We start from the raw sequence: 23,096 nt of genomic DNA, 5'->3' as shown, positions 1-23,096 counted from the left end.
GTTGGTATAGTGTTCATGTTATGTACAGTTGGTATAGTGTTCCTGTTATGTACAGTTGGTATAGTGTTCATGTTATGTACAGTTGGTATAGTGTTCATGTTATGTACAGGTGGTATAGTGTTCAGGTTATGTACAGTTGGTATAGTGTTCAGGTTATGTACAGTTGGTATAGTGTTCAGGTTATGTACAGTTGGTATAGTGTTCAGGTTATGTACAGTTGGTATAGTGTTCAGGTTATGTACAGTTGGTATAGTGTTCAGGTTATGTACAGTTGGTATAGTGTTCAGGTTATGTACAGTTGGTATAGTGTTCAGGTTATGTACAGTTGGTATAGTGTTCATGTTATGTACAGTTGGTATAGTGTTCAGGTTATGTACAGTTGGTATAGTGTTCAGGTTATGTACAGTTGGTATAGTGTTCATGTTATGTACAGTTGGTATAGTGTTCAGGTTATGTACAGTTGGTATAGTGTTCAGGTTATGTACAGGTGGTATAGTGTTCAGGTTATGTACAGGTGGTATAGTGTTCAGGTTATGTACAGTTGGTATAGTGTTCAGGTTATGTACAGTTGGTATAGTGTTCAGGTTATGTACAGTTGGTATAGTGTTCAGGTTATGTACAGTTGGTATAGTGTTCATGTTATGTACAGTTGGTATAGTGTTCAGGTTATGTACAGTTGGTATAGTGTTCAGGTTATGTACAGTTGGTATAGTGTTCATGTTATGTACAGTTGGTATAGTGTTCAGGTTATGTACAGTTGGTATAGTGTTCAGGTTATGTACAGGTGGTATAGTGTTCAGGTTATGTACAGGTGGTATAGTGTTCAGGTTATGTACAGTTGGTATAGTGTTCAGGTTATGTACAGTTGGTATAGTGTTCATGTTATGTACAGTTGGTATAGTGTTCATGTTATGTACAGTTGGTATAGTGTTCCTGTTATGTACAGTTGGTATAGTGTTCATGTTATGTACAGTTGGTATAGTGTTCATGTTATGTACAGGTGGTATAGTGTTCAGGTTATGTACAGTTGGTATAGTGTTCAGGTTATGTACAGTTGGTATAGTGTTCAGGTTATGTACAGTTGGTATAGTGTTCAGGTTATGTACAGTTGGTATAGTGTTCAGGTTATGTACAGTTGGTATAGTGTTCAGGTTATGTACAGTTGGTATAGTGTTCAGGTTATGTACAGTTGGTATAGTGTTCAGGTTATGTACAGTTGGTATAGTGTTCATGTTATGTACAGTTGGTATAGTGTTCAGGTTATGTACAGTTGGTATAGTGTTCAGGTTATGTACAGTTGATATAGTGTTCATGTTATGTACAGTTGGTATAGTGTTCAGGTTATGTACAGTTGGTATAGTGTTCAGGTTATGTACAGGTGGTATAGTGTTCAGGTTATGTACAGGTGGTATAGTGTTCAGGTTATGTACAGTTGGTATAGTGTTCAGGTTATGTACAGTTGGTATAGTGTTCATGTTATGTACAGTTGGTATAGTGTTTATGTTATGTACAGTTGGTATAGTGTTCCTGTTATGTACAGTTGGTATAGTGTTCATGTTATGTACAGTTGGTATAGTGTTCATGTTATGTACAGGTGGTATAGTGTTCAGGTTATGTACAGTTGGTATAGTGTTCAGGTTATGTACAGTTGGTATAGTGTTCAGGTTATGTACAGTTGGTATAGTGTTCAGGTTATGTACAGTTGGTATAGTGTTCAGGTTATGTACAGTTGGTACAGTGTTCAGGTTATGTACAGTTGGTATGTAGGATTACTCTTGGTGAGTACAAAGTGGGAATTTGATAGAGGTCATTGAGTTACAGTCTATGATTTACAGTAGTGTTCAGCGTGATAGTGTTCAGGTTAATATACAGTTGGTATAGTGTTCAGGTTATGTACAGTTGGTATAGTGTTCAGGTTATGTACAGGTGGTATAGTGTTCAGGTTATGTACAGTTGGTATAGTGTTCAGGTTAATATACAGTTGGTATAGTGTTCAGGTTATGTACAGTTAGTATAGTGTTCAGGTTATGTACAGTTGGTATAGTGTTCATGTTATGTACAGGTGGTATAGTGTTCAGGTTATGTACAGTTGATATAGTGTTCAGGTTATGTACAGTTGGTATAGTGTTCAGGTTATGTACAGTTGGTATAGTGTTCAGGTTATGTACAGTTGGTATAGTGTTCAGGTTATGTACAGTTGGTATAGTGTTCAGGTTATGTACAGTTGGTACAGTGTTCAGGTTATGTACAGTTGGTATGTAGGATTACTCTTGGTGAGTACAAAGTGGGAATTTGATAGAGGTCATTGAGTTACAGTCTATGATTTACAGTAGTGTTCAGCGTGCTACTGTACTTGACAGTCAGAAAGGCTACCAGCTCTAAAGCATACCTTGTTTTTACCAGTTTGCAGTTTTGAATTAGTGTTTTTCTGTTTAATGTACTAATCATTAACATTTAATACATATATAATAAAATATTTTTGTTTTATTTCTAGGAAACTATCTATATGATAGAGGGAACAAGTAAGTATGGTGATGAGGATGTTGATAATAGAGAAGTGTCCACTCTCAGAGTAAGATGTTTGACTGAAGCTCTCCCAGAAACTAGATTCCATCGACTACTGCATCTGTCAAAGTTCGGAGAAGCAGAGGAGTTTGCTAAGCTCTTTGGTTTAGATTTACAGGTTAGTGGCTGCACAATTCCAGAAGAAACTTAGGGCTTAGCTTATAATAAAATATTGACCCATGGTTCAGCTCTGTGAAACACATGTCAGTAACACCACTTGAGACAAGTTCTTTTCACTTTGCAGTCATAATGTGTTTGTTTACTGCAATAAAGACTTCATACACATCATTGTATCTGTGCAGGTTTCCCACAATTCATTTTGTTTAATAATTCTTTAATTTGGTGATAAGATGAACTTCTGAAACATGTCTGATGGAGGTGTTGCAGGGCAAAGTTTTAAAGATCTTTTCTGGTTGTCCTCAGACAAACAGGTCTTACATTTTGGTTGTCTGAACAGCAAATTTGGTTTCTGAAAATATGTATCAAAATAGCAATAACTAATATGTACACTGTATAAGAATGTGTAGGTTTGGTGAATATAACAGCAATATGTACACTGTATGAGATATGTGCAAGTTTGGTGGATAGAACACCAATATGTACACTGTATGAGAGATGTGTAGGTTTGGTGAATAGAACACCATTATATACACTGTATGAGACATATGTAGGTTTGGTGAATGGCACACCAGCTTTGGGGGTGATACCAATTTATCATTTTACCTATTTTGGGATATTTAGTTACAATGCATTCTGAATTTGATGTAAATAACTACTCATCCAATGGACAACCTCCACAGCTGAGTTTGGTTTTCCGGACAGAAATTTGGTCAACTTGGATGACTGGACCACCATTAAAATTTGCCCTACATCAAATTTTGCCAACAATTGAACCATTAATCCAACGTCATGAACGAAACAGTCCCTTTGGAATTGCGAAGTCTTTCCTTGAATGGAACTGTTTTGTTGGACAATTTGTGCCCACATGTCTAATTAGTGTTGTGTTCTATAGCAGTCACAAGCAACAGCAAACGTCAACCTGTATCAAAGGTGATCATGACATGTGACCAAAATGATTAAAATCATATTTTGTAGCAGATATATTTTTTGTGCTTAACATTTGAATTTGAATGAAAAATGTAAAAAGATAAGGATTATTGATGCTTTATAGGTTACTTTTTCTATCTTGTTTTCAGATGGTGCATAAAACAAAGGCCAATTATCTAATGAAGCAAATGACACTGGAGGAGACTGAAGTGTCTGAGAATGTTTCGATTCAGATGAAAGAATTGAGAGAATGTCTGGATAATGTGACTGATGAGAGGTTCATAGCCAGTATCTGCAGTGATGTGGGATTACCAAGTCTGTCAGCCAACCAGATATTGCTGTCTTATGTCTATAACAGAGTTAGGACAACTTTGTAACTTAACAAGATTCATTTTGAGCCTTCGTTGCCTTATTACATATAACCATGTTGATATATATAATGTTAGCCACACTAGGTTCTCACTACCAATTTGACTTAAAACCAACTTTCCATGTGTCTCTAAGATCTCTAGCTCAACACCTTGATGTCAACACTGAGTGCATCAAGTGACACTTGAGAAGTTCTCTCCCCAATTCTAGCTGTGTTTGATTAAAGAGGGCATTTCCAGCTGATAGCTATGCATCTCTATATGTCTGATTAATGACACATTGTGACCGACCTACAGGACCATTTATTAACGTCAGAACAATCCTGCTGGTGTCTCAATAAACTGGTCAAAATCATAGATTAAAACCTTGAAATGACTTACTGGTCATTGTAAGTATAATACTGTAGATATATGGATATAGCTGTAGGAACCCTACCTACTGGTCATCTTAAGTAGTGATATAAGCTATAGGAACTGAACTTATTGGTCATTGTAAGTATAATACTGTGGATATATGGATATACTATAGGAACCCTGCCTACTGGTCATCTTAAGTATTGATATGGCTATAGGAACTGTACTTATTGGTCATCGCAAGTATAATACTGTAGATATATGGATATAGCTGTGGGAACCCTACCTACTGGTCATCTTAAGTATTGATATGGCTATAGGAACTGTACTTATTGGTCATCATAAGTATAATACTGTAGATATATGGATATACTATAGGAACCCTACCTACTGGTCATCTTAAGTATTGATATAAGCTATAGGAACTGTACTTATTGGTCATCGTAAGTATAATACTGTAGATATATGGATATAGCTGTGGGAACCCTGCCTACTGGTCATCTTAAGTATTGATATGGCTATAGGAACTGTACTTATTGGTCATCATAAGTATAATACTGTAGATATATGAATATACTATAGGAACCCTACCTACTGGTCATCTTAAGTATTGATATAAGCTATAGGAACTGTGCTTATTGGTCATTGTAAGTATAATACTGTGGATATATGGATATACTATAGGAACCGTGCCTACTGGTCATCTTAAGTATTGATATGGCTATAGGAACTGTACTTATTGGTCATCGTAAGTATAATACTGTAGATATATGGATATACTATAGGAACCCTACCTACTGGTCATCTTAAGTATTGATATAAGCTATAGGAACTGTACTTATTGGTCATCGTAAGTATAATACTGTAGATATATGGATATAGCTGTGGGAACCCTGCCTACTGGTCATCTTAAGTATTGATATGGCTATAGGAACTGTACTTATTGGTCATCATAAGTATAATACTGTAGATATATGGATATACTATAGGAACCCTACCTACTGGTCATCTTAAGTATTGATATGGCTATAGGAACTGTACTTATTGGTCATCGTAAGTATGATACTGTAGATATATGGATATAGCTGTGGGAACCCTACCTACTGGTCATCTTAAGTATTGATATGGCTATAGGAACTGTACTTATTGGTCATCGTAAGTATAATACTGTAGATATATGGATATAGCTGTGGGAACCCTACCTACTGGTCATCTTAAGTATTGATATAGCTTTAGGAACTGTACTTATTGGTCATCATAAGTATAATACTGTAGATATATGGATATACTATAGGAACCCTACCTACTGGTCATCTTAAGTATTGATATAAGCTATAGGAACTGTGCTTATTGGTCATTGTAAGTATAATACTGTGGATATATGGATATACTATAGGAACCGTGCCTACTGGTCATCTTAAGTATTGATATGGCTATAGGAACTGTACTTATTGGTCATCGTAAGTATAATACTGTAGATATATGGATATAGCTGTAGGAACCCTACTTACTGGTCATCTTAAGTATTGATATAGCTTTAGGAACTGTACTTATTGGTCATCATAAGTATAATACTGTAGATATATGGATATACTATAGGAACCCTACCTACTGGTCATCTTAAGTATTGATATGGCTATAGGAACTGTACTTATTGGTCATCGTAAGTATGATACTGTAGATATATGGATATAGCTGTGGGAACCCTACCTACTGGTCATCTTAAGTATTGATATGGCTATAGGAACTGTACTTATTGGTCATCGTAAGTATGATACTGTAGGTATATGGATATAGCTGTGGGAACCCTACCTACTGGTCATCTTAAGTATTGATATGGCTATAGGAACTGTACTTATTGGTCATCATAAGTATAATACTGTAGATATATGGATATACTATAGGAACCCTACCTACTGGTCATCTTAAGTATTGATATAGCTATAGGAACTGTACTTATTGGTCATCATAAGTATAATACTGTAGGTATATGGATATAGCTGTGGGAACCCTGCCTACTGGTCATCTTAAGTATTGATATGGCTATAGGAACTGTACTTATTGGTCATTGTAAGTATAATACTGTAGGTATATGGATATAGCTGTGGGAACCCTGCCTACTGGTCATCTTAAGTATTGATATAGCTTTAGGAACTGTACTTATTGGTTATCTTAAGTATAATACTTTGGATATATTGATATACTATAGGAACCCTGCCTACTGGTCATCTTAAGTATTGATATGGCTATAGGAACTGTACTTATTGGTCATCGTAAGTATAATACTGTAGATATATGGATATAGCTGTGGGAACCCTACCTACTGGTCATCTTAAGTATTGATATGGCTATAGGAACTGTACTTATTGGTCATCATAAGTATAATACTGTAGATATATGGATATAGCTATAGGAACCCTACCTACTGGTCATCTTAAGTATTGATATGGCTATAGGAACTGTACTTATTGGTCATCGTAAGTATAATACTGTAGATATATGGATATAGCTGTGGGAACCCTACCTACTGGTCATCTTAAGTATTGATATGGCTATAGGAACTGTACTTATTGGTCATCATAAGTATAATACTGTAGATATATGGATATACTATAGGAACCCTACCTACTGGTCATCTTAAGTATTGATATGGCTATAGGAACTGTACTTATTGGTCATCATAAGTATAATACTGTAGATATATGGATATAGCTGTAGGAACCCTACCTACTGGTCATCTTAAGTATTGATATAAGCTATAGGAACTGTACTTATTGGTCATCATAAGTATAATACTGTAGATATATGGATATAGCTATAGGAACCCTACCTACTGGTAATTTTAATAGAATAGTCCAGGTCAAAAAGTCTTTTTGATATGTTAAAGAGGAACATAATTTAAGCATTTGGGTGAAATTTGCATTCAATTCCTATGTACTGTTTTGGAGATATTGACAGTTGAAGTTGCCACCTTTCGTACCAAAAGTGAACTTGGAGCAAACATGTGTGAAGTCATTGTTGCTATGTTAAACAGTCTTTTTGATATGTTAAAGAGGAAAATAATTTAAGCATTTGGGTGAAATTTGCATTCAATTCCTATGTACTGTTTTGGAGATATTGACAGTTGAAGTTACCACCTTTCGTACCAAAAGTGAACTTGGAGCAAACATGTGTGAAGTCATTGTTGCACACTGATAAATTATGTTTTGTTTTCCTTTAAAATTTTCACCTAATTTAATACTACATAATTGGATGCATCAATAATGTGAATGTACCATAGGTATTGGTATCTTGTAAACTTCACATCCCCTTTAGACAACCTAGTAACCCAACCTAATCCAAGGTCAAATCAGTAGACTGAAAAATAAAGCAAAAAACAAAACATTTGTCAGAGTGCAACTATGACATCACACCCATTTGCTTCAAGTTCACTTTTGGTAGAATATCAGATATTGATATAGTTATTGATATAGATATTGATATAGGTACATTGATATAGATATTGATATAAATATTGATATAAATATTGATATAGATATATTGATAAAGATATTGATATATATATAGATGTATTGATATAGATATTGATATAGATTTATTGATATTGATATAGATATATTGATATAGATATTGATATAGATATATTGATATAGATATTGATATAGATATATTGATACATACAGATATTGATACATACAGATATTGATATAGATAAATTGATATAGCTATAGGAACCATACTTATTGAAGAGATACACTGCTGTAGAGAACCTTAAAGTCTCCCAATTGATCATTGCCTCTTCTGTGCTGGTCTAAATAGTTCCTTTGTTTTGTATTCATTAGGTTTGTAACAGTCAGGATCTGAATGTCACTGACCTCAAGATTCAGGTGAGATTTTGTACTTTCGCTAATTACTACTTTCCATATAAGATAATATGACGGCAGTTTAAAATACTACATATAATTAACTTAAATTGACATGCTACATAGTTCACTATATATACCATTCATCCATGCCTTGTTTCCAGTTAACATTGATGTTGGATTGTTTTACTTTAATATTAAAAGTTAAATATTTCTTTCTCTTCTTTTTCCTCAGCTGCTTGCAAAAATGAAAGAATTGAAAACATTTGAATTGGTTCATGGAGAGCATTGCTTTAGGTAAGTGCTAATTACTAACTGAATTTTCAATTGTTTGGTTGTATTGCAAATTATTAAGAGAAGGAAAGCAAACCACAAGTGGTGATATGTGAGAAAGTAGGTAATGCTATGTAATTCATTAATTAATGTTGGTAGATCAGTCAAAGTGCTAATGAATGGATTATAGACTGAGTGTTGGCACATGATGGGAACTTGTTATGTCATGTACTAGCTCTGTGGAAAAGCCTAGGTTGTTCCAGATAACATGCATCTTTCTGTTACAATGGATTATTTGTTTGGAATGCAAAGTAATTTTGCTGATGAGATCAGCTCCAAAGTTCATGGTTGCTTGTTATCATTTGTTATTATTATATTTATTGGGTATACTAAAAGAAAAACCTTAGTCAAATGAATATTTTAGGATTGGATTCACAAATTCACCTCATGAGTCAGAGTTACCACAAGTAAATCAGGCATCTGTTAGTAATGAGATTTGACTGACTGCAAATGGAACTTACATCAGAGCTTAAGTTTTGCTTCTTTCAGTCAGGATAAGTGGCATTCTTTCCTACAACCTACCGTAGTTGAAGAACTGATGAAGATTCTGAAGGCTTCCATGTTAGCCCCAGCCATGGCCCTATGTCTCAGGCATAAGGTATGTAGAATACATAGTGTTTTAGGTTTCCATAATAAATATAACCTATGCAATCATGATGGCATATGTGTGTACGACAGCTTGCTTGTAACCCCAATATCTCCAGTAAGGAAGCTTGCCAAATTTTGAACTAAGTGCACTTCTCATATTGAGAAGAAGAAGCTCTTTGTTTTTCTTAATCAAGTCAACGTCCATTTGAGGTCACCAGAGGTCAAAATGGGAAAACCTTGTAAACTCAATGAAGAGAAATCTTTGACAGATCTCATAATTTGCATGTGGATGCTGAAGAAGCCTATTGTTATTTGAGGTCAAATTTAATTTGAGGTCACCAGAGGTCCAAATGTGAAAATCCTGTAACCGTGCAATATCTCATACTTTGCATGTGGATTTAATATATTGTGGAGTAGAATTCTAAATTTATTTTGTGGAGGTGAGATGTTATTTGAGGTCAATCTCACTAAGTTATTTGAGTTCACCAGCGATCAAAATTTTGAGCAAAAATTTGTGAACATGATATTTCCAGAAGTTTATTGTCATTATTTTCTAGCAGAGATAATGAATCGTGTTTGTTTGTGTCATATCCTAGAAGGAACCTGAGGCCTTGTAAATATGAAGGGAGGCTTCATGTATTAGATTCCTAAAAAGATGCAACTAATAACGTCATCGAAACCTCAATGCCTTTTTCCATTCTGGTTAAACTACTAATGTCTAGTATTGAGAATGGTGTATTGTAGGGATTCTTTTGTTGCAGAACTGTTATTTCAATCAATATTTAGAGATGGCAACATGGGAAGCTATGAACAATGAATGTGTCTACTATGGCCTGACATGTTTCCAATAAACTCTCCCAGTCTTTTTCTATCTCATATGTACTTATGAAGATGAAACTTAATCCAAAACAATTGAATAAATGTGGTAACTGTTTCGAGTAATTCCAATGTGATAATACAAGAACATTTTAAACATCTTTAACACTGATGATAATCAATACTCATGTTAATCTTGGTTTTTAAGGAGGAGATTTTGGGAGAGATGGATTTGAAATTGTTTAAGCTGATCCTTGACTCCATTCCTACGGATGTCTGCCCTGCTAGTATCATCCCTTGGCTGAGAGATGTCCTCTTTCCTCTTGTATTTCGGGATTATCCTGGTGGAAAGGTACTTAATACTTCCTAACTTTCCTGGAAATAACATTGCTTTTGCTAATTGCAAGATTACACATTATGGTTTATTAACATTGCTTGAATCAACATAATGTAAGCAACATCATCATGCTAAGTATAAACAATGATTTACATGTCACTTTCATATTTACATTAATGAACATTTCTGAGAGTAACAGGACTTGAGAGCAATCTGGTAAGTTTAGGAAGGTGTATTTAGCATGTAGTATATCATATATTACTAGACAGTCAGTATCTGTCAGTGTATTCCTACTATGGTTCAACTACAATGTCTGAGAACCCCTGAATGGTTCTCCACTAATCGACTGACTGATGTTTTGTTTAAGTTATGTGGGATTTAAAAAAACTTCTCATCGCCTTCTACTCTAGAAATTACTTGCTGATTGGGTTGGAGATAGAGTGCGCAATATGGAAATCCGAGACAAAGTAAGTGCTGTAATTCTCATCTGTGTTGAATACTTTAAATCAAATGTAACAAACAATGTAGGAACTTGTCACAGATGAGAGAGATCATTAGGGATCCCAGTTAACACGATTTCTAACACAGCTATTATGAATTTATAACGTTTGAAGTTATTAAAATGAATTAATAATACCTATTGAATTTTTTGAATTTTTTCTTTGATATATGTATCTTATATATATATATATATGTATATATATATATATATATATATATATATATATATACATATATATATATAAGATACATATATCAAAGAAAAAATTCAAAAAATTCATAAAATCTTCCCCTATCTTCTCTGTTAGTTACCTTGGATGTGAGAGAAATTTGCCGAATTGATGCAACTAATCTTGACTAGCAATAATCTGGTATTTGGCAGCAAACACTACCTCCAAATTTATGGCACCGCAATGGGTACCAAAATGGCACTGTCTTTTGTCAACATCTTTATTGGAAACCTTGAGAAAGAATTTCTATCTCGACAAAACTTGAAACCACACACGTGGTTAGGTTTAAACATCAGAAACGATTTGCCGTCCTAGATAAACCAAAACAATTCCTTTGCAATTACGATGGAATCAGATTAAAATAATCCGGTTTTCTAAAACTTCTGCTCAATTCAGCAGAAATCAGTAAGTTGCTTTGACTTAACAACCATGCCGACACTCTTCTCTATAAAATAGTTTCAATTCCTGCTACTCCTTGTCACTTTCGGTGATCATGCACTGAAGAAGAGCTTGTTTTGCTTGAAAGCTCTGCAAAAACCAAACATTGCCTGTTTTACTTCCAATCAATTACCTAATTTAATTATTGTATCTCACTATAGATCCAGCCTTTCTCTATATGTAGCATAGTTGTTTAACAGTTTTTCCGTTATTCCTATATAGATATATATAGATATATATATATATATATATATATATATAACTATATATAGATATATATATAAATATATATATATATATTTATATATATATATATATATATATATATATATATATATATATATATTTATATATATATATATATATATATATATATATATATATATATATATATTGTAACTTGCTTAACATGCCATCGGTTCATGATACTGGTGATCATATAATACAGCTTAGGAGAAACGTCAACACAGCTTTCTTCATCAACTTTTACAGAATTCCTGGCCTGGGAATGGCATAGATCTACTTCAGATATTTTTCAGTGCATATCAAACTCATACGAGGATTGGCCAGGTTTGTAATCTACTAATTGCTTCTAAAATGAATGACTCAATTGAAAACCAGTTTCTAGACTTATTGCACAAACTTGATGGTACCTGCACAATATATTGGTATCAGGCACACAGGTAACTATGCCCCAAAAATTCATTTTATTTGTAGTTTAAGAGATACCTAAATCTGCAAACTATATATATCAACCCTGAGAGTAGATTGATGAAACTTCCAAACTGAATGAGTTTTTGTGCTAGTTATTCCTTCATATTATTTAAGCAAAGCACAGTACATATGTTAAGTGCTGAATTTCAATAAAATTGGCATATTTACAGTCTATTTCTAGATTTCACTATAGCTATAAAATTCCAGCATGCCTGCAGAATTGCAGTAAAGTTGTATTTATTTAGATTTGATAGACTTTCCAGTAGACATAATACACATCTGAGAACTTGTTTAGTCTTGTGTTTTGTAGCTATCACTTCACTTATTGTTTATATTCTTCTGTTGTTCAGGTTTGTGCTACAGAAGACAGCCAGATCTTAGACAGTCTGGAGACTCTACTAGGACAGCTTATGGGCTTGAGGAATATAAAAGACATGTATCAGTGTAGTTTATCACTTCAAGACTACACTCAGGTAGGTGATGTGGATACTTCACTTTTCTCACACACTTATTTTTCTGGAGTCCATGACTGTTTCATGCAAGTCGAACAATTTGTAATGTTAACATGAACTGCATTTCTGTCTTTTGATGGAGGATATCCTACTGTTTTCTTTGCCAGGAAACGGTCACATCAATAGCCTTTGTGATGTTAAACAGGGTTGCAGCTATTGAGCTGGTACCTAGAGTTGTGGAGAACCAGGTGAAACCATATGCTGAACACAACCACTTAGATCTAGATAAGTTAATGAGTGAATACATCATGGTAAGTATTTCTAAAGGCTGTATGGCAAAATATTAAAATTTGTCATAGATACTTTGGTCAATATTGGACATAACTATGTTTTGTAGCAGTAGTTATGTCTTACATGTTTTTGTTGTTGTTTTGTTGTTGAAAAGATGGCTCCTCCTCTACAATCATAGATATTGTATGTTTATGACTATAAATATTTATTTGGAGTTTAATCTTGTGTTACTAATACGGTTTTATTTTATTTTCAGTATCACTGCAATTCCCTACAATCTAGAGCCATATCCATATCACAGTACATCACTGATTCCAAGGTGAGTAATGGTTATCTTCTTTTGCATAACAATGTGTTAGGGGGTGAGTAATGGTTATCTTCTTTTGCATAACAATGTGTTAGGGGGTGAGTAACGGTTATCTTTGTCTGTGTAAATGTGTTAGGGGGTGAGTAACTGTTATCTTTGTCTGTGTCACTGTGTTAGGGGGTGAGTAACGGTTACCTTTGTCTGTGTAACTGTGTTAGGGGGTGAGTAACGGTTATCTTTGTCTGTGTAACTGTGTTCAGGAGTGAGTTATATTTATCTTTGTCTGTGTAACTGTGTTCAGGAGTGAGTTATAGTTATCTTTGTCTGTGTAACTGTGTTACGGGGTGAGTAACTGTTATCTTTGTATGTGTAACTGTGTTAGGGGGTGAGTAACGGTTATCTTTGTCTGTGCAACTGTTCAGGAGTGAGTAACTGTTATCTTTGTCTGTGTAACTGTGTTAGGGGGTGAGTAACGGTTATCTTTGTCTATGTTAGGGGGTGAGTAACGGTTATCTTTGTCTGTGTAACTGTGTTCAGGAGTGAGTTATAGTTATCTTTGTCTGTTTAACTGTGTTAGGGGGTGATTAACGGTTATCTTTGTCTGTGTAACTGTGTTAGGGGGTGAGTAACGTTTATCTTTGTCTGTGTTACTGTGTTAGGGGGTGAGTAACAGTTATCTTTGTCTGTGTAACTGTTCAGGAGTGAGTTATAGTTATCTTTGTCTGTTTAACTGTGTTAGGGGGTGATTAACAGTTATCTTTGTCTGTGTAACTGTGTTCAGGAGTGAGTAATAGTTTTTTTTGTCTGTGAAACTGTGTTCAGGAGTGAGTTATATTTATCTTTGTCTGTGTAACTGTGTTCAGGAGTGAGTTATAGTTATCTTTGTCTGTGTAACTGTGTTAGGGGGTGAGTAACGGTTATCTTTGTCTGTGTAACTGTGTTAGGGGGTGAGTAACGGTTATCTTTGTCTGTGTAACTGTGTTCAGGAGTGAGCTATAGTATAGTTTCCAGACCCGCTATAGTATAGTTTCCAGACCAATTTTGATTGGCTCGGTGTATCGGTCTCCCAACTCAGATTTTGTTTACCTGAATGACATATTGAACAATATATCAAATGCATTGGATTGTAATTATGAAACTTTGATTTTAGGTGATTTCAATTTAGATCTTCTTCCCACTTGCAAGAAAGGTCTTACTAAGGATATGCATGATTATACACGTCGGAATGAACTCAGTCAAATGATTTCCGAGCCCACCCGTGTGACTCTTCACTCACGAACCCTCTTAGATCACATTTATGTGAACCGTAAAAATTATGTCACTCAGTCAGGAGTGATACCCACTGGTCTGAGTGATCATAGGCTGATTTATGCTGTTAGAAGGGCTAACAAACCCAAACATATTCCCAGAAAGATCACTACTAGATCTTTCAAACGGTTCCATCAGGAAGCTTTTAGTGATGATATCTCCAAAATCCCATTTTCCTGTATTGAAGGTCTGGATGATATTGACCTCATGTGGTATACTTGGAAAACTCTCTTTAATGAAGTGTCTGATGCCCATGCACCTCTGAAAACTGTGACTGTTAAAGGTGAGCACACTCCCTGGGTCACTGATGAGTTCATCTCGATGACCTGGGAGAGGGATCACCTGAAGAAGGTCGCTGAGAAACATGGTTCACTGGACACTTGGGCCAGGTACAAAAAATGTAGAAACAAACTCAATAATCTGGCTTCCCAACTAAAATGTGAGTACTTCAAAACCAAAATTGAGGACACTAAAAATGACTCCTCTAAATTATGGTCTACCCTTAAAGAAGCAATGCATAGTAGCAAACACCATAACATTGCTAGCATAGTTGATAATGGTATTGTTGTTAATGACAAGTGTGAAATTGCTAATGTCTTCAACAATTTTTTCGCTAACATTGGAAGTGAGCTAGCTAGTAAATTTGATTCTAGACCCCACACTCCTTCCACAAATGATACTTTATGTAATTTCCGGTTCCAGACAGTTAGCATTGACTCGATTGAGAAGCAACTAAAGGGCCTGTCTGCCGGGAAAGCCACTGGCCTTGACAACATAAGTGCTCGTTTGTTGAGGCTATCTGCCTCCCACATTGCTCCTTCTCTTACTTATATCATCAACTTATCACTCTCTCATGGGGTTTTCCCTTCTGACTGGAAGACTGCCAAGGTCTCACCAGTTTTCAAAGATGGGACACGCAGTCAGGTCGACAATTATAGACCTATTTCAGTTCTGCCAGTTGTGTCAAAAATCTTGGAAAGAGTTGTTCATGATCAACTGTATCAGTATCTAACTAGTAACAAGATCCTTAACAAATGGCAATCAGGCTTCAGACCTGGTTACTCCACTACTACGGCTCTCAGCTATGTGGTTGATGATATTTTGTCAAACATGGACGGTGCCTGTGGAAGAAAGAACTACACTGGCATCTTGTTCCTTGACTTTAAAAAAGCTTTTGATACAGTTGATCATGACATCTTGCTTGACAAACTTCGGTCATATAGAGTTGTTGACTCTGCATTGGATTGGTTCGGCTCTTATCTTGCGGGCAGATACCAAATTGTTCAGATTGAGAACCAGTATTCAGATATGATGGGAATTGCATTTGGCGTTCCACAGGGATCTATCATTGGGCCATTACTATTCTCTATATACATAAATGATCTTCCATCTGCCACAAGTGAAAGCCAGGCAATTTTATATGCAGATGACACAGCTGTTTTTTATAGCTCTGAGAAAATAAGTGAAATACAGCAGGTTCTCTCTACAGATCTTATTCTGATTGGCAAGTGGCTGGTCAAAAAAAAATTGACTTTGAATGTAAAAAAGACCAAAAGTATGCTTTTTGGCACACCAACCATGATGAAGAGAGCTGACCCTCTCATTCTCCATTATGACTCACATGATATAGAACAGGTTCATGTTTTTAGGTACCTTGGGGTGCTTTTGGACAGTACCTTAACTTTCAAAGACCATTTATCTATGATTTGCAAGAAAATATCCTGCCGTCTTGGGATACTTGGTAGGGTTAAGAAGTATCTTCCACACAAATACAGGATTATGGTGTACAATAGTTTGATAAGCCCCCACTTTGATTATGCTAGTTGTACCTGGTCTAACACCTGTGCCAAGTATAAAAAATGTCTGGTATCTCTGCAAGGAAGAGCTGGTCGAATTATTCTAGATCTTCCTAGGACTGCACCTACAGCTGATGTTCTCTCAGCTCTATCCTGGATCCCTATAGAGCAAAGATGGAATTATCACCGTCAGGTTTTTATGCATAAAATCCACATAGCAGCTGCTCCTGACTATCTCTGTGACAAGTATGCCCATGTCTCCTCGAGTGAATCTGCCACAAGAGCTTCTACCTCTGGTGGTTTCTGCCTTCCACATTCCAACACTATTTGGGGGAGACGTCGTCAAACTTGCCATGGGGTTAATCAATGGAATGCACTGCCTCGGCATATTCGTATGTGCAATAACACTGATACCTTTAAAAATAAACTAAAATGTGCAATTAGAAATGGCCTGGCTTTCTGGAATCTTTGAAATCGAATTAGATTTTTATTTTTATATATATATATATATTTTTTATTTTTTATTTTTTTATTTTTATTTTTATTTTATATTTTTTATATTTTTATATCTATATCTTCTGTATTTATTTATGTGTTCTGTTTGTTATATTTTGTATGTTTTATATGTGCAGGGATCCTGGGGAGAACACTGGTTTACCAGTGACAGGACCCCTGGTTACGAATAAAGTTAATAAAAAAAAAAATTAAAAAAAATAGTTATCTTTTGTCTGTGTAACTGTGTTCAGGAGTGAGTTATAGTTATCTTTTGTCTGTGTAACTGTGTTCAGGAGTGAGTTATAGTTATCTTCGTCTGCGTTACTGTTTCAGTAGTGAGTTATAGTTATCTTCGTCTGTGTAACTGTGTTCAGGAGTGAGTTATAGTTATCTTTGTCTGTTTAACTGTGTTAGGGGGTGATTAACGGTTATCTTTGTCTGTGTAACTGTGTTCAGGAGTGAGTAATAGTTTTTTTTGTCTGTGAAACTGTGTTCAGGAGTGAGTTATATTTATCTTTGTCTGTGTAACTGTGTTCAGGAGTGAGTTATAGTTATCTTTGTCTGTGTAACTGTGTTAGGGGGTGAGTAACGGTTATCTTTGTCTGTGTAACTGTGTTCAGGAGTGAGTTATAGTTATCTTTTGTCTGTGTAACTGTGTTCAGGAGTGAGTTATAGTTATCTTAGTCTGTGTAACTGTGTTCAGTAGTGAGTTATAGTTATCTTCGTCTGTGTAACTGTTCAGGAGTGAGTCATATTTATCATATTCTGTAACATTACAAGACATTTCTTTTCTTCACATTGGCATCTTCCAAATTATCTGTAATGTTGGAACAAAAAAGAGAATCCCTTTGAAACAGAGCCTTAAATATTTCTGTACCCATATTCTTTCTCGTCAGCTGTTTTGCCAGTCTGTGCTTTGTTTGATGAAGAGGTCTCAGGTACCATGGAGTAGTGGCCTAGTGGACCTTGTGCAGACTTGCTTAAAACTTGATGACCCATTGTAAGTTTCCATTGTTCAAGCTTTCATTTGTATCTCAGCTTATCCTTCTGTCCTAGTGGGGAAGACACTCATGAACCAGTCTCTTAGTGGGGAAGACACTCATGAACCAGTATCTTAGTGGTGAGGATACTCAAGAAACAGTGCCCTAGTGGGGAAGACACTCACGAACCAGTATCTTAGTGGTGAGGATACTCAAGAAACAGTGCCCAAGTGGGGAAGACACTCATGAACCAGTGTCTTAGTGGGAGGATACTCATGAATTAGTATCTTAGTGGTGAGGATACTCAAGAAACAGTGCCCTAGTGGGGAAGACACTCATGAACCAGTGTCTTAGTGGGAGGATACTCATGAACCAGTGTCCTATTGGGGAAGATACTCATGAAACAGTGTCTTAGTGGTGAGGATACTCAAGAAAAAGTGCCCTAGTGGGGAAGACACTCATGAACCAGCCTCTTAGTGGGGAAGACACTCATGAACTAGTGTCTTAGTGGTGAGGATACTCAAGAAACAGTGCCCTAGTGGGGAAGACACTCATGAACCAGCTTCTTAGTGGGAGGATACTCATGAACCAGTATCTTAGTGGGGAGGATACCCATGAAACAGTGTCCTAGTGGGGAAGATACTCATGAACCAGTGTCTTAGTGGGAGGATACTCATGAACCAGTTTCCTATTAGGGAAGATACTCATGAATCAGTGTCCTTGTGGGGAAGACACTCATGAACCAGTGTCTTAGTGGGAGGATACTCATGAATCAGTATCTTAGTGGGAAGACACTGTTGAAACAGTGTCCTAGTGGGGAAGAACCTCATGAAACAGTGCCTAGTGGTAAGACACTCAAGAACCGGTGTCTTAGTGTAAAGGATACTCATGAAACAGTGTCCTAGTGGGGAAGACACTCATGAAACAGTGTTCTAGTGGGAGAATACTCAAGAACCAGTGTCTTAGTGGGAGAATACTCATAAATTAGGGTCCTAGTGGGGGAGGATATTCATGAAACAGTGTCCTAAAGGGGAGGATACTCAAGAACCGTTGTCTTAGGGAAAAAGGTGCTCATAAACTGTGTCCTAGTGGGAAGGATACTCATGAAGCAGTGTCCTAGTGGGGAGGATACTCATAAAAACAGTGTCCTAGTGGGGAAATACACATAAAAACAGTGTCCTAGTGGGGAAATACTAAAAAAAAACAGTGTGCTAGTGGGGAATACACTCATGAACCAGTGTCTTAGTGGGGAGGATACTCATGAAACAGTGTCCTAGTGGGGAGGATACTTATGAAACAGCCCTAACAGGGAAGGTATCCGTAAAATGTGTCTTAGTGGAGATGGTACTCATGAATCAGTGCCCTAGTGGGAATGATAGTCAGAATACTCATGAAACAGTGTCCTAGTGGGGAAGGCTCTCATGAAACAGCCCTAGAGGGGAAGAAACTCATTAAACTGCCCTAGCGGGAATATACTCATGAAAACAGTGTCTTAGTGGGGAATATACTCATAAAAACAGTGTCCTAGTGGGGAAATACTCATAAACCAGTGTCTTTATGGGGAAGACACTCATGAACCAGTCTCTTAGTGGGGAAGACACTCATGTACCAGTGTCTTCGTGGGGAGGATACTCATGAAACAGTGTCTTAGTGGGGAATATACTCATAAAAACAGTGTCCTAGTGGGGAATACACTCATGAACCAGTGTCTTTGTGGGAAGACACTCATGAACCAGTGTCTTAGTGGTGAGGATACTCATGAAACAATCCTAGTGGGGAAGGTACCCATGAAACTGTCCAAGCGGCAGTGCCCTTGCGGGGAAGGTACCTGTGAAACTGTCCAAATGGGGACAGTACCCGTGAAGCAGTGTCCTAGCGGGAATGTACCTGTGAAGCATTGTCCTAAAGGGTCCTTTATGTGAGTGTTAATTAACTGTGCATCAGTTTTAATGTTCGATTTTGTCTTGAAACCTTTTTTTGTCAGAAAGCTTCATTGTATTTCTTTACTTCTTTTTTCTATTAGGGCTGACCAAATGCAGGATAACTACAAGTTAATTGAACTCTGCAGAATGCTGGGACAATACAAACTAGAAAACATTGATCTCCGTAACACAGACATTGTACAGGTAACTTATAGCTACATTAAACTAAGAAGAGTCTATTAAGGTTAGGTCATAGAAGATAATTCATGTATGTTCCCCTTACAAAAAGAAGAAAGGTGATAGACAAGCTGACAGCTGTCTTTTTTCTTATTCTGTAGTGTGTAGAGGTCTTCATTAATGTATAGAGTCAATACAAATCATATTATTAATTAGAACCCTTTCAATTACTCTGCTCAATAATCCCTCGCTGCTCCAGCATTTATAGAATGTGATTTTCATTTCACATTATTGCATGGTTGTTTTGACAGATGGCAATATACAACATTTTACAGAGAGACCAGGACTCAGTAATGATGAATGCTCTACAGTTGGTGGAGGCCCATCAACAGATCACCCCTTTGGTAGCTTATATCATCAGAATGACCTTCCTTCTCAGACAAAACAAGGTTAGAGGTCAATACTGAATTCTGCTTTCCTTCAATACTAAGAAATATAAAAGACTACATCTGAAGAATGTTTGATAAAAGTAGGCTTAAATGGTTAGCAAGGCTGGGTCAATGCTGCTACTATGTTCTCTAGCACCCCAAAATGTAGATAAGTATTCAGAATGTAGATTGCATAATTTATTTACAACGTGTAGTTCTGGACTGAGCACACTGTAGAAGTAATGCTAATGTTGGTGTTTACATCAGCTGTTAAAACTCAAGGAACAATAGCATTTCCAATTAAAGAGTGATGTGAGAGTAACTTTACATTTTGTGTACTTCCTCATTACTGACTTTGGAAGAATGTTATTCACTCAAGCAGAGAAATGTAAAGCAGCTTACTCACTCAACCAAACAAAACACACCATACTCTAAACAACAAACCAAAGGTCCATGGATAGGTGTGAATTCCTTGACAATGTACATGCATTATCACGCTCTGTGAGATACTTGCTAGAGAGTGCCAAGCCATTACCTTTTGACCGGGAATTAACCAAGTATGGTAAAGGTTTGATCATTTTACAAGGGTCCTTTCAAAGGAGTTGGTAATAGAAAGAACATGAAATGCAAAAAAAGGTTCACAATTTCAGTGGGTTGGGTCATTGTAATTTCATCTCTTAGTGCACAAAATAGCTACAATAGCACCAACCTGTTTATTCCAAAGCATCCACAGAACTTTCTTGTATCATCATTTTGAGTCATAATTATCTAAAACATTTTGATTTGGCAGCTTGATGATTGCTTTGTACTATTCTGTGATCTGGAGAAGGATGTTGCTGTTGAGTGTGCAGAGATTATGGTGAAATATGGAAAAATATATCTCTCAGAACCAATCACATGGTCCCTGTCAGAAGAGGTAATTATAAAATGGACAAATGTATCTCTCAGAACCAACCACATGGTTCCTGTCTGGAGAGGTAATTATAAATATGGACAAATGTGTCTCAGAAATAGTCACATAGTACCTGTCAGAAGAGGTAACTTTAAATATGGGCGAATCTTTCTCTCAGAACCAACCACATGGTTCCTGTCAGGAGAGGTAATTATAAATATGGACAAATGTGTCTCAGAAACAGACACATGGTTCCTGTCAGGAAAGGTAATTATAAACATGGGCAAATGTTTTTCTCAGAACCAACCACATGGTTCCTGTCAGGAGAGGTAATTATAAATATGGGTAAATGTATCTCTCAAAACCAATCACATAGTCCCTGTCAGAAGAGGTAATTATAAATATGGACAAATGTATCTCTCAGAACCAATCCCAAGGTGCCTGTCTGAAGAGGTAATGATAATTATGGAGAGATGTATCTCTCAGAAACAGTCACATAGAACCTGTCAAAAGATGTTATAATTATGGACAAATGTATCATGTAACAAAGTATGTTATCTAAAGTGCCAAGTATGAACATTTATCTTGTAGGAGAAAGCAGAGAGACTTATCTTTTGCCAGGCTACAATCAAGTTCCTTGGAATGTTGTTGAAACAGCCTGATGTTACCTTGTCTAAAAATTGTGAGTGGATGTCAGAACTGCAGGAAATTCAGTCTCTGAGGAACCTACTGGTAAGATACAGAATAGATACAACATTTCTATAAGTTTCTTTGTAGAAGTTTCTTTGTAGAAGTAGTTTGAGGAACCTACTGGTAAGATACAGATTAGATACAACATTTCTACAAGTTTCTTTGTAGAAGTAGTTTGACGAATCTACTGGTAAGATTCAGATTCGATACAACATTTCTACAAGTTTCTTTGTAGAAGTTTCTTGTAGAAGTAGTTTGAGGAACCTACTGGTAAGATACAGAATAGATACATTTCTACAAGTTTCTTTGTAGAAGTTTCTTTGTAGAAGTAGTTTGAGGAACTTACTGGTAAGATACAGAATAGATACAACATTTCTACAAGTTTCTTTGTAGAAGTAGTTTGAGGAACTTACTGGTAAGATACAGAATAGATACAACATTTCTACAAGTTTCTTTGGAGAAGTAGTATGAGGAACCTACTGGTAAGATACAGAATAGATACAACATTTCTACAAGTTTCTTTGTAGACGTAGTTTGAGGAATCTACTGGTAAGATACAGAATAGATACAACATTTCTACAAGTTTAGGAAGAGTTGTACATTTACAGAACCAAATAAATGAGCAACACAAAACAATAACATTTACAAGCGTCATGTTTGGCATATTTGTTATTAGTTATAATATATTCTCCTCCTTTATGAATGGCTAACTTGCTTCTTTGTAAATGAAAATGATTGATAACAGACTAGCTTTCACTAATAAACTAAAACTTCATAACAAATTCATGTTTATTCCGACAAGACCGGGCCATCAAAAGGCGGTTCCATGTGTAAACTTTGGTGTCCAGGCGCGTATCCAGGATTTTCTCCCCCGGGGGCGTGAGTTACTATCTAAGCGGAGCGCCAGGAACGGTTGGCGCGCAACGTTCAAGAACATTTCTGGTTTTGATACCCCCCCAGATCACTGGCAATGGCACTTCTTGGGCTTGAAAATCACCAATTAGATGTACACTTTTGCCTAAGAACCAAGTATTTCCCCCAAATTTTTTTTTCCATCCATAACCTTTTTGAAGATTGTCACCAGTCCCACATCATGTTCGACCTCATCGCATCTCATGTGGATCATTGCTTTTGTAGGTGATTTTACGTTGCGGCCCACAATACTCGTCAGCCACACTTTTTAAGGTTTTAAGCCCATTATTCG

The 23,096-nt window shown here is 36.3% G+C and overlaps 1 protein-coding gene across 1 annotated transcript in view; it reads left to right on the top strand.

Annotated features, from left to right (window-relative positions):
- Positions 1-23,096, top strand: part of LOC139972102 (kinetochore-associated protein 1-like) — a 126,980-nt gene that overhangs the window by 20,400 nt on the left and 83,484 nt on the right. Inside the window, exons 14-29 of the mRNA XM_071979034.1 lie at positions 2,495-2,683; positions 3,762-3,971; positions 8,177-8,221; positions 8,433-8,494; positions 9,020-9,128; positions 10,143-10,286; positions 10,682-10,738; positions 11,933-12,010; positions 12,505-12,627; positions 12,774-12,917; positions 13,154-13,216; positions 17,700-17,803; positions 19,807-19,909; positions 20,194-20,331; positions 21,101-21,226; positions 21,794-21,934. Of these exons, the coding sequence (XP_071835135.1) occupies positions 2,495-2,683; positions 3,762-3,971; positions 8,177-8,221; positions 8,433-8,494; positions 9,020-9,128; positions 10,143-10,286; positions 10,682-10,738; positions 11,933-12,010; positions 12,505-12,627; positions 12,774-12,917; positions 13,154-13,216; positions 17,700-17,803; positions 19,807-19,909; positions 20,194-20,331; positions 21,101-21,226; positions 21,794-21,934 (1,836 nt within the window). The remainder of the gene's footprint in view (positions 1-2,494; positions 2,684-3,761; positions 3,972-8,176; positions 8,222-8,432; positions 8,495-9,019; positions 9,129-10,142; positions 10,287-10,681; positions 10,739-11,932; positions 12,011-12,504; positions 12,628-12,773; positions 12,918-13,153; positions 13,217-17,699; positions 17,804-19,806; positions 19,910-20,193; positions 20,332-21,100; positions 21,227-21,793; positions 21,935-23,096) is intronic.

The sequence above is a fragment of the Apostichopus japonicus genome, chromosome 8 (genome assembly GCF_037975245.1).
Source record: "Apostichopus japonicus isolate 1M-3 chromosome 8, ASM3797524v1, whole genome shotgun sequence".
Taxonomy (NCBI): domain Eukaryota; kingdom Metazoa; phylum Echinodermata; class Holothuroidea; order Aspidochirotida; family Stichopodidae; genus Apostichopus; species Apostichopus japonicus.
This window is presented reverse-complemented; position numbering and strand designations above follow the sequence as displayed.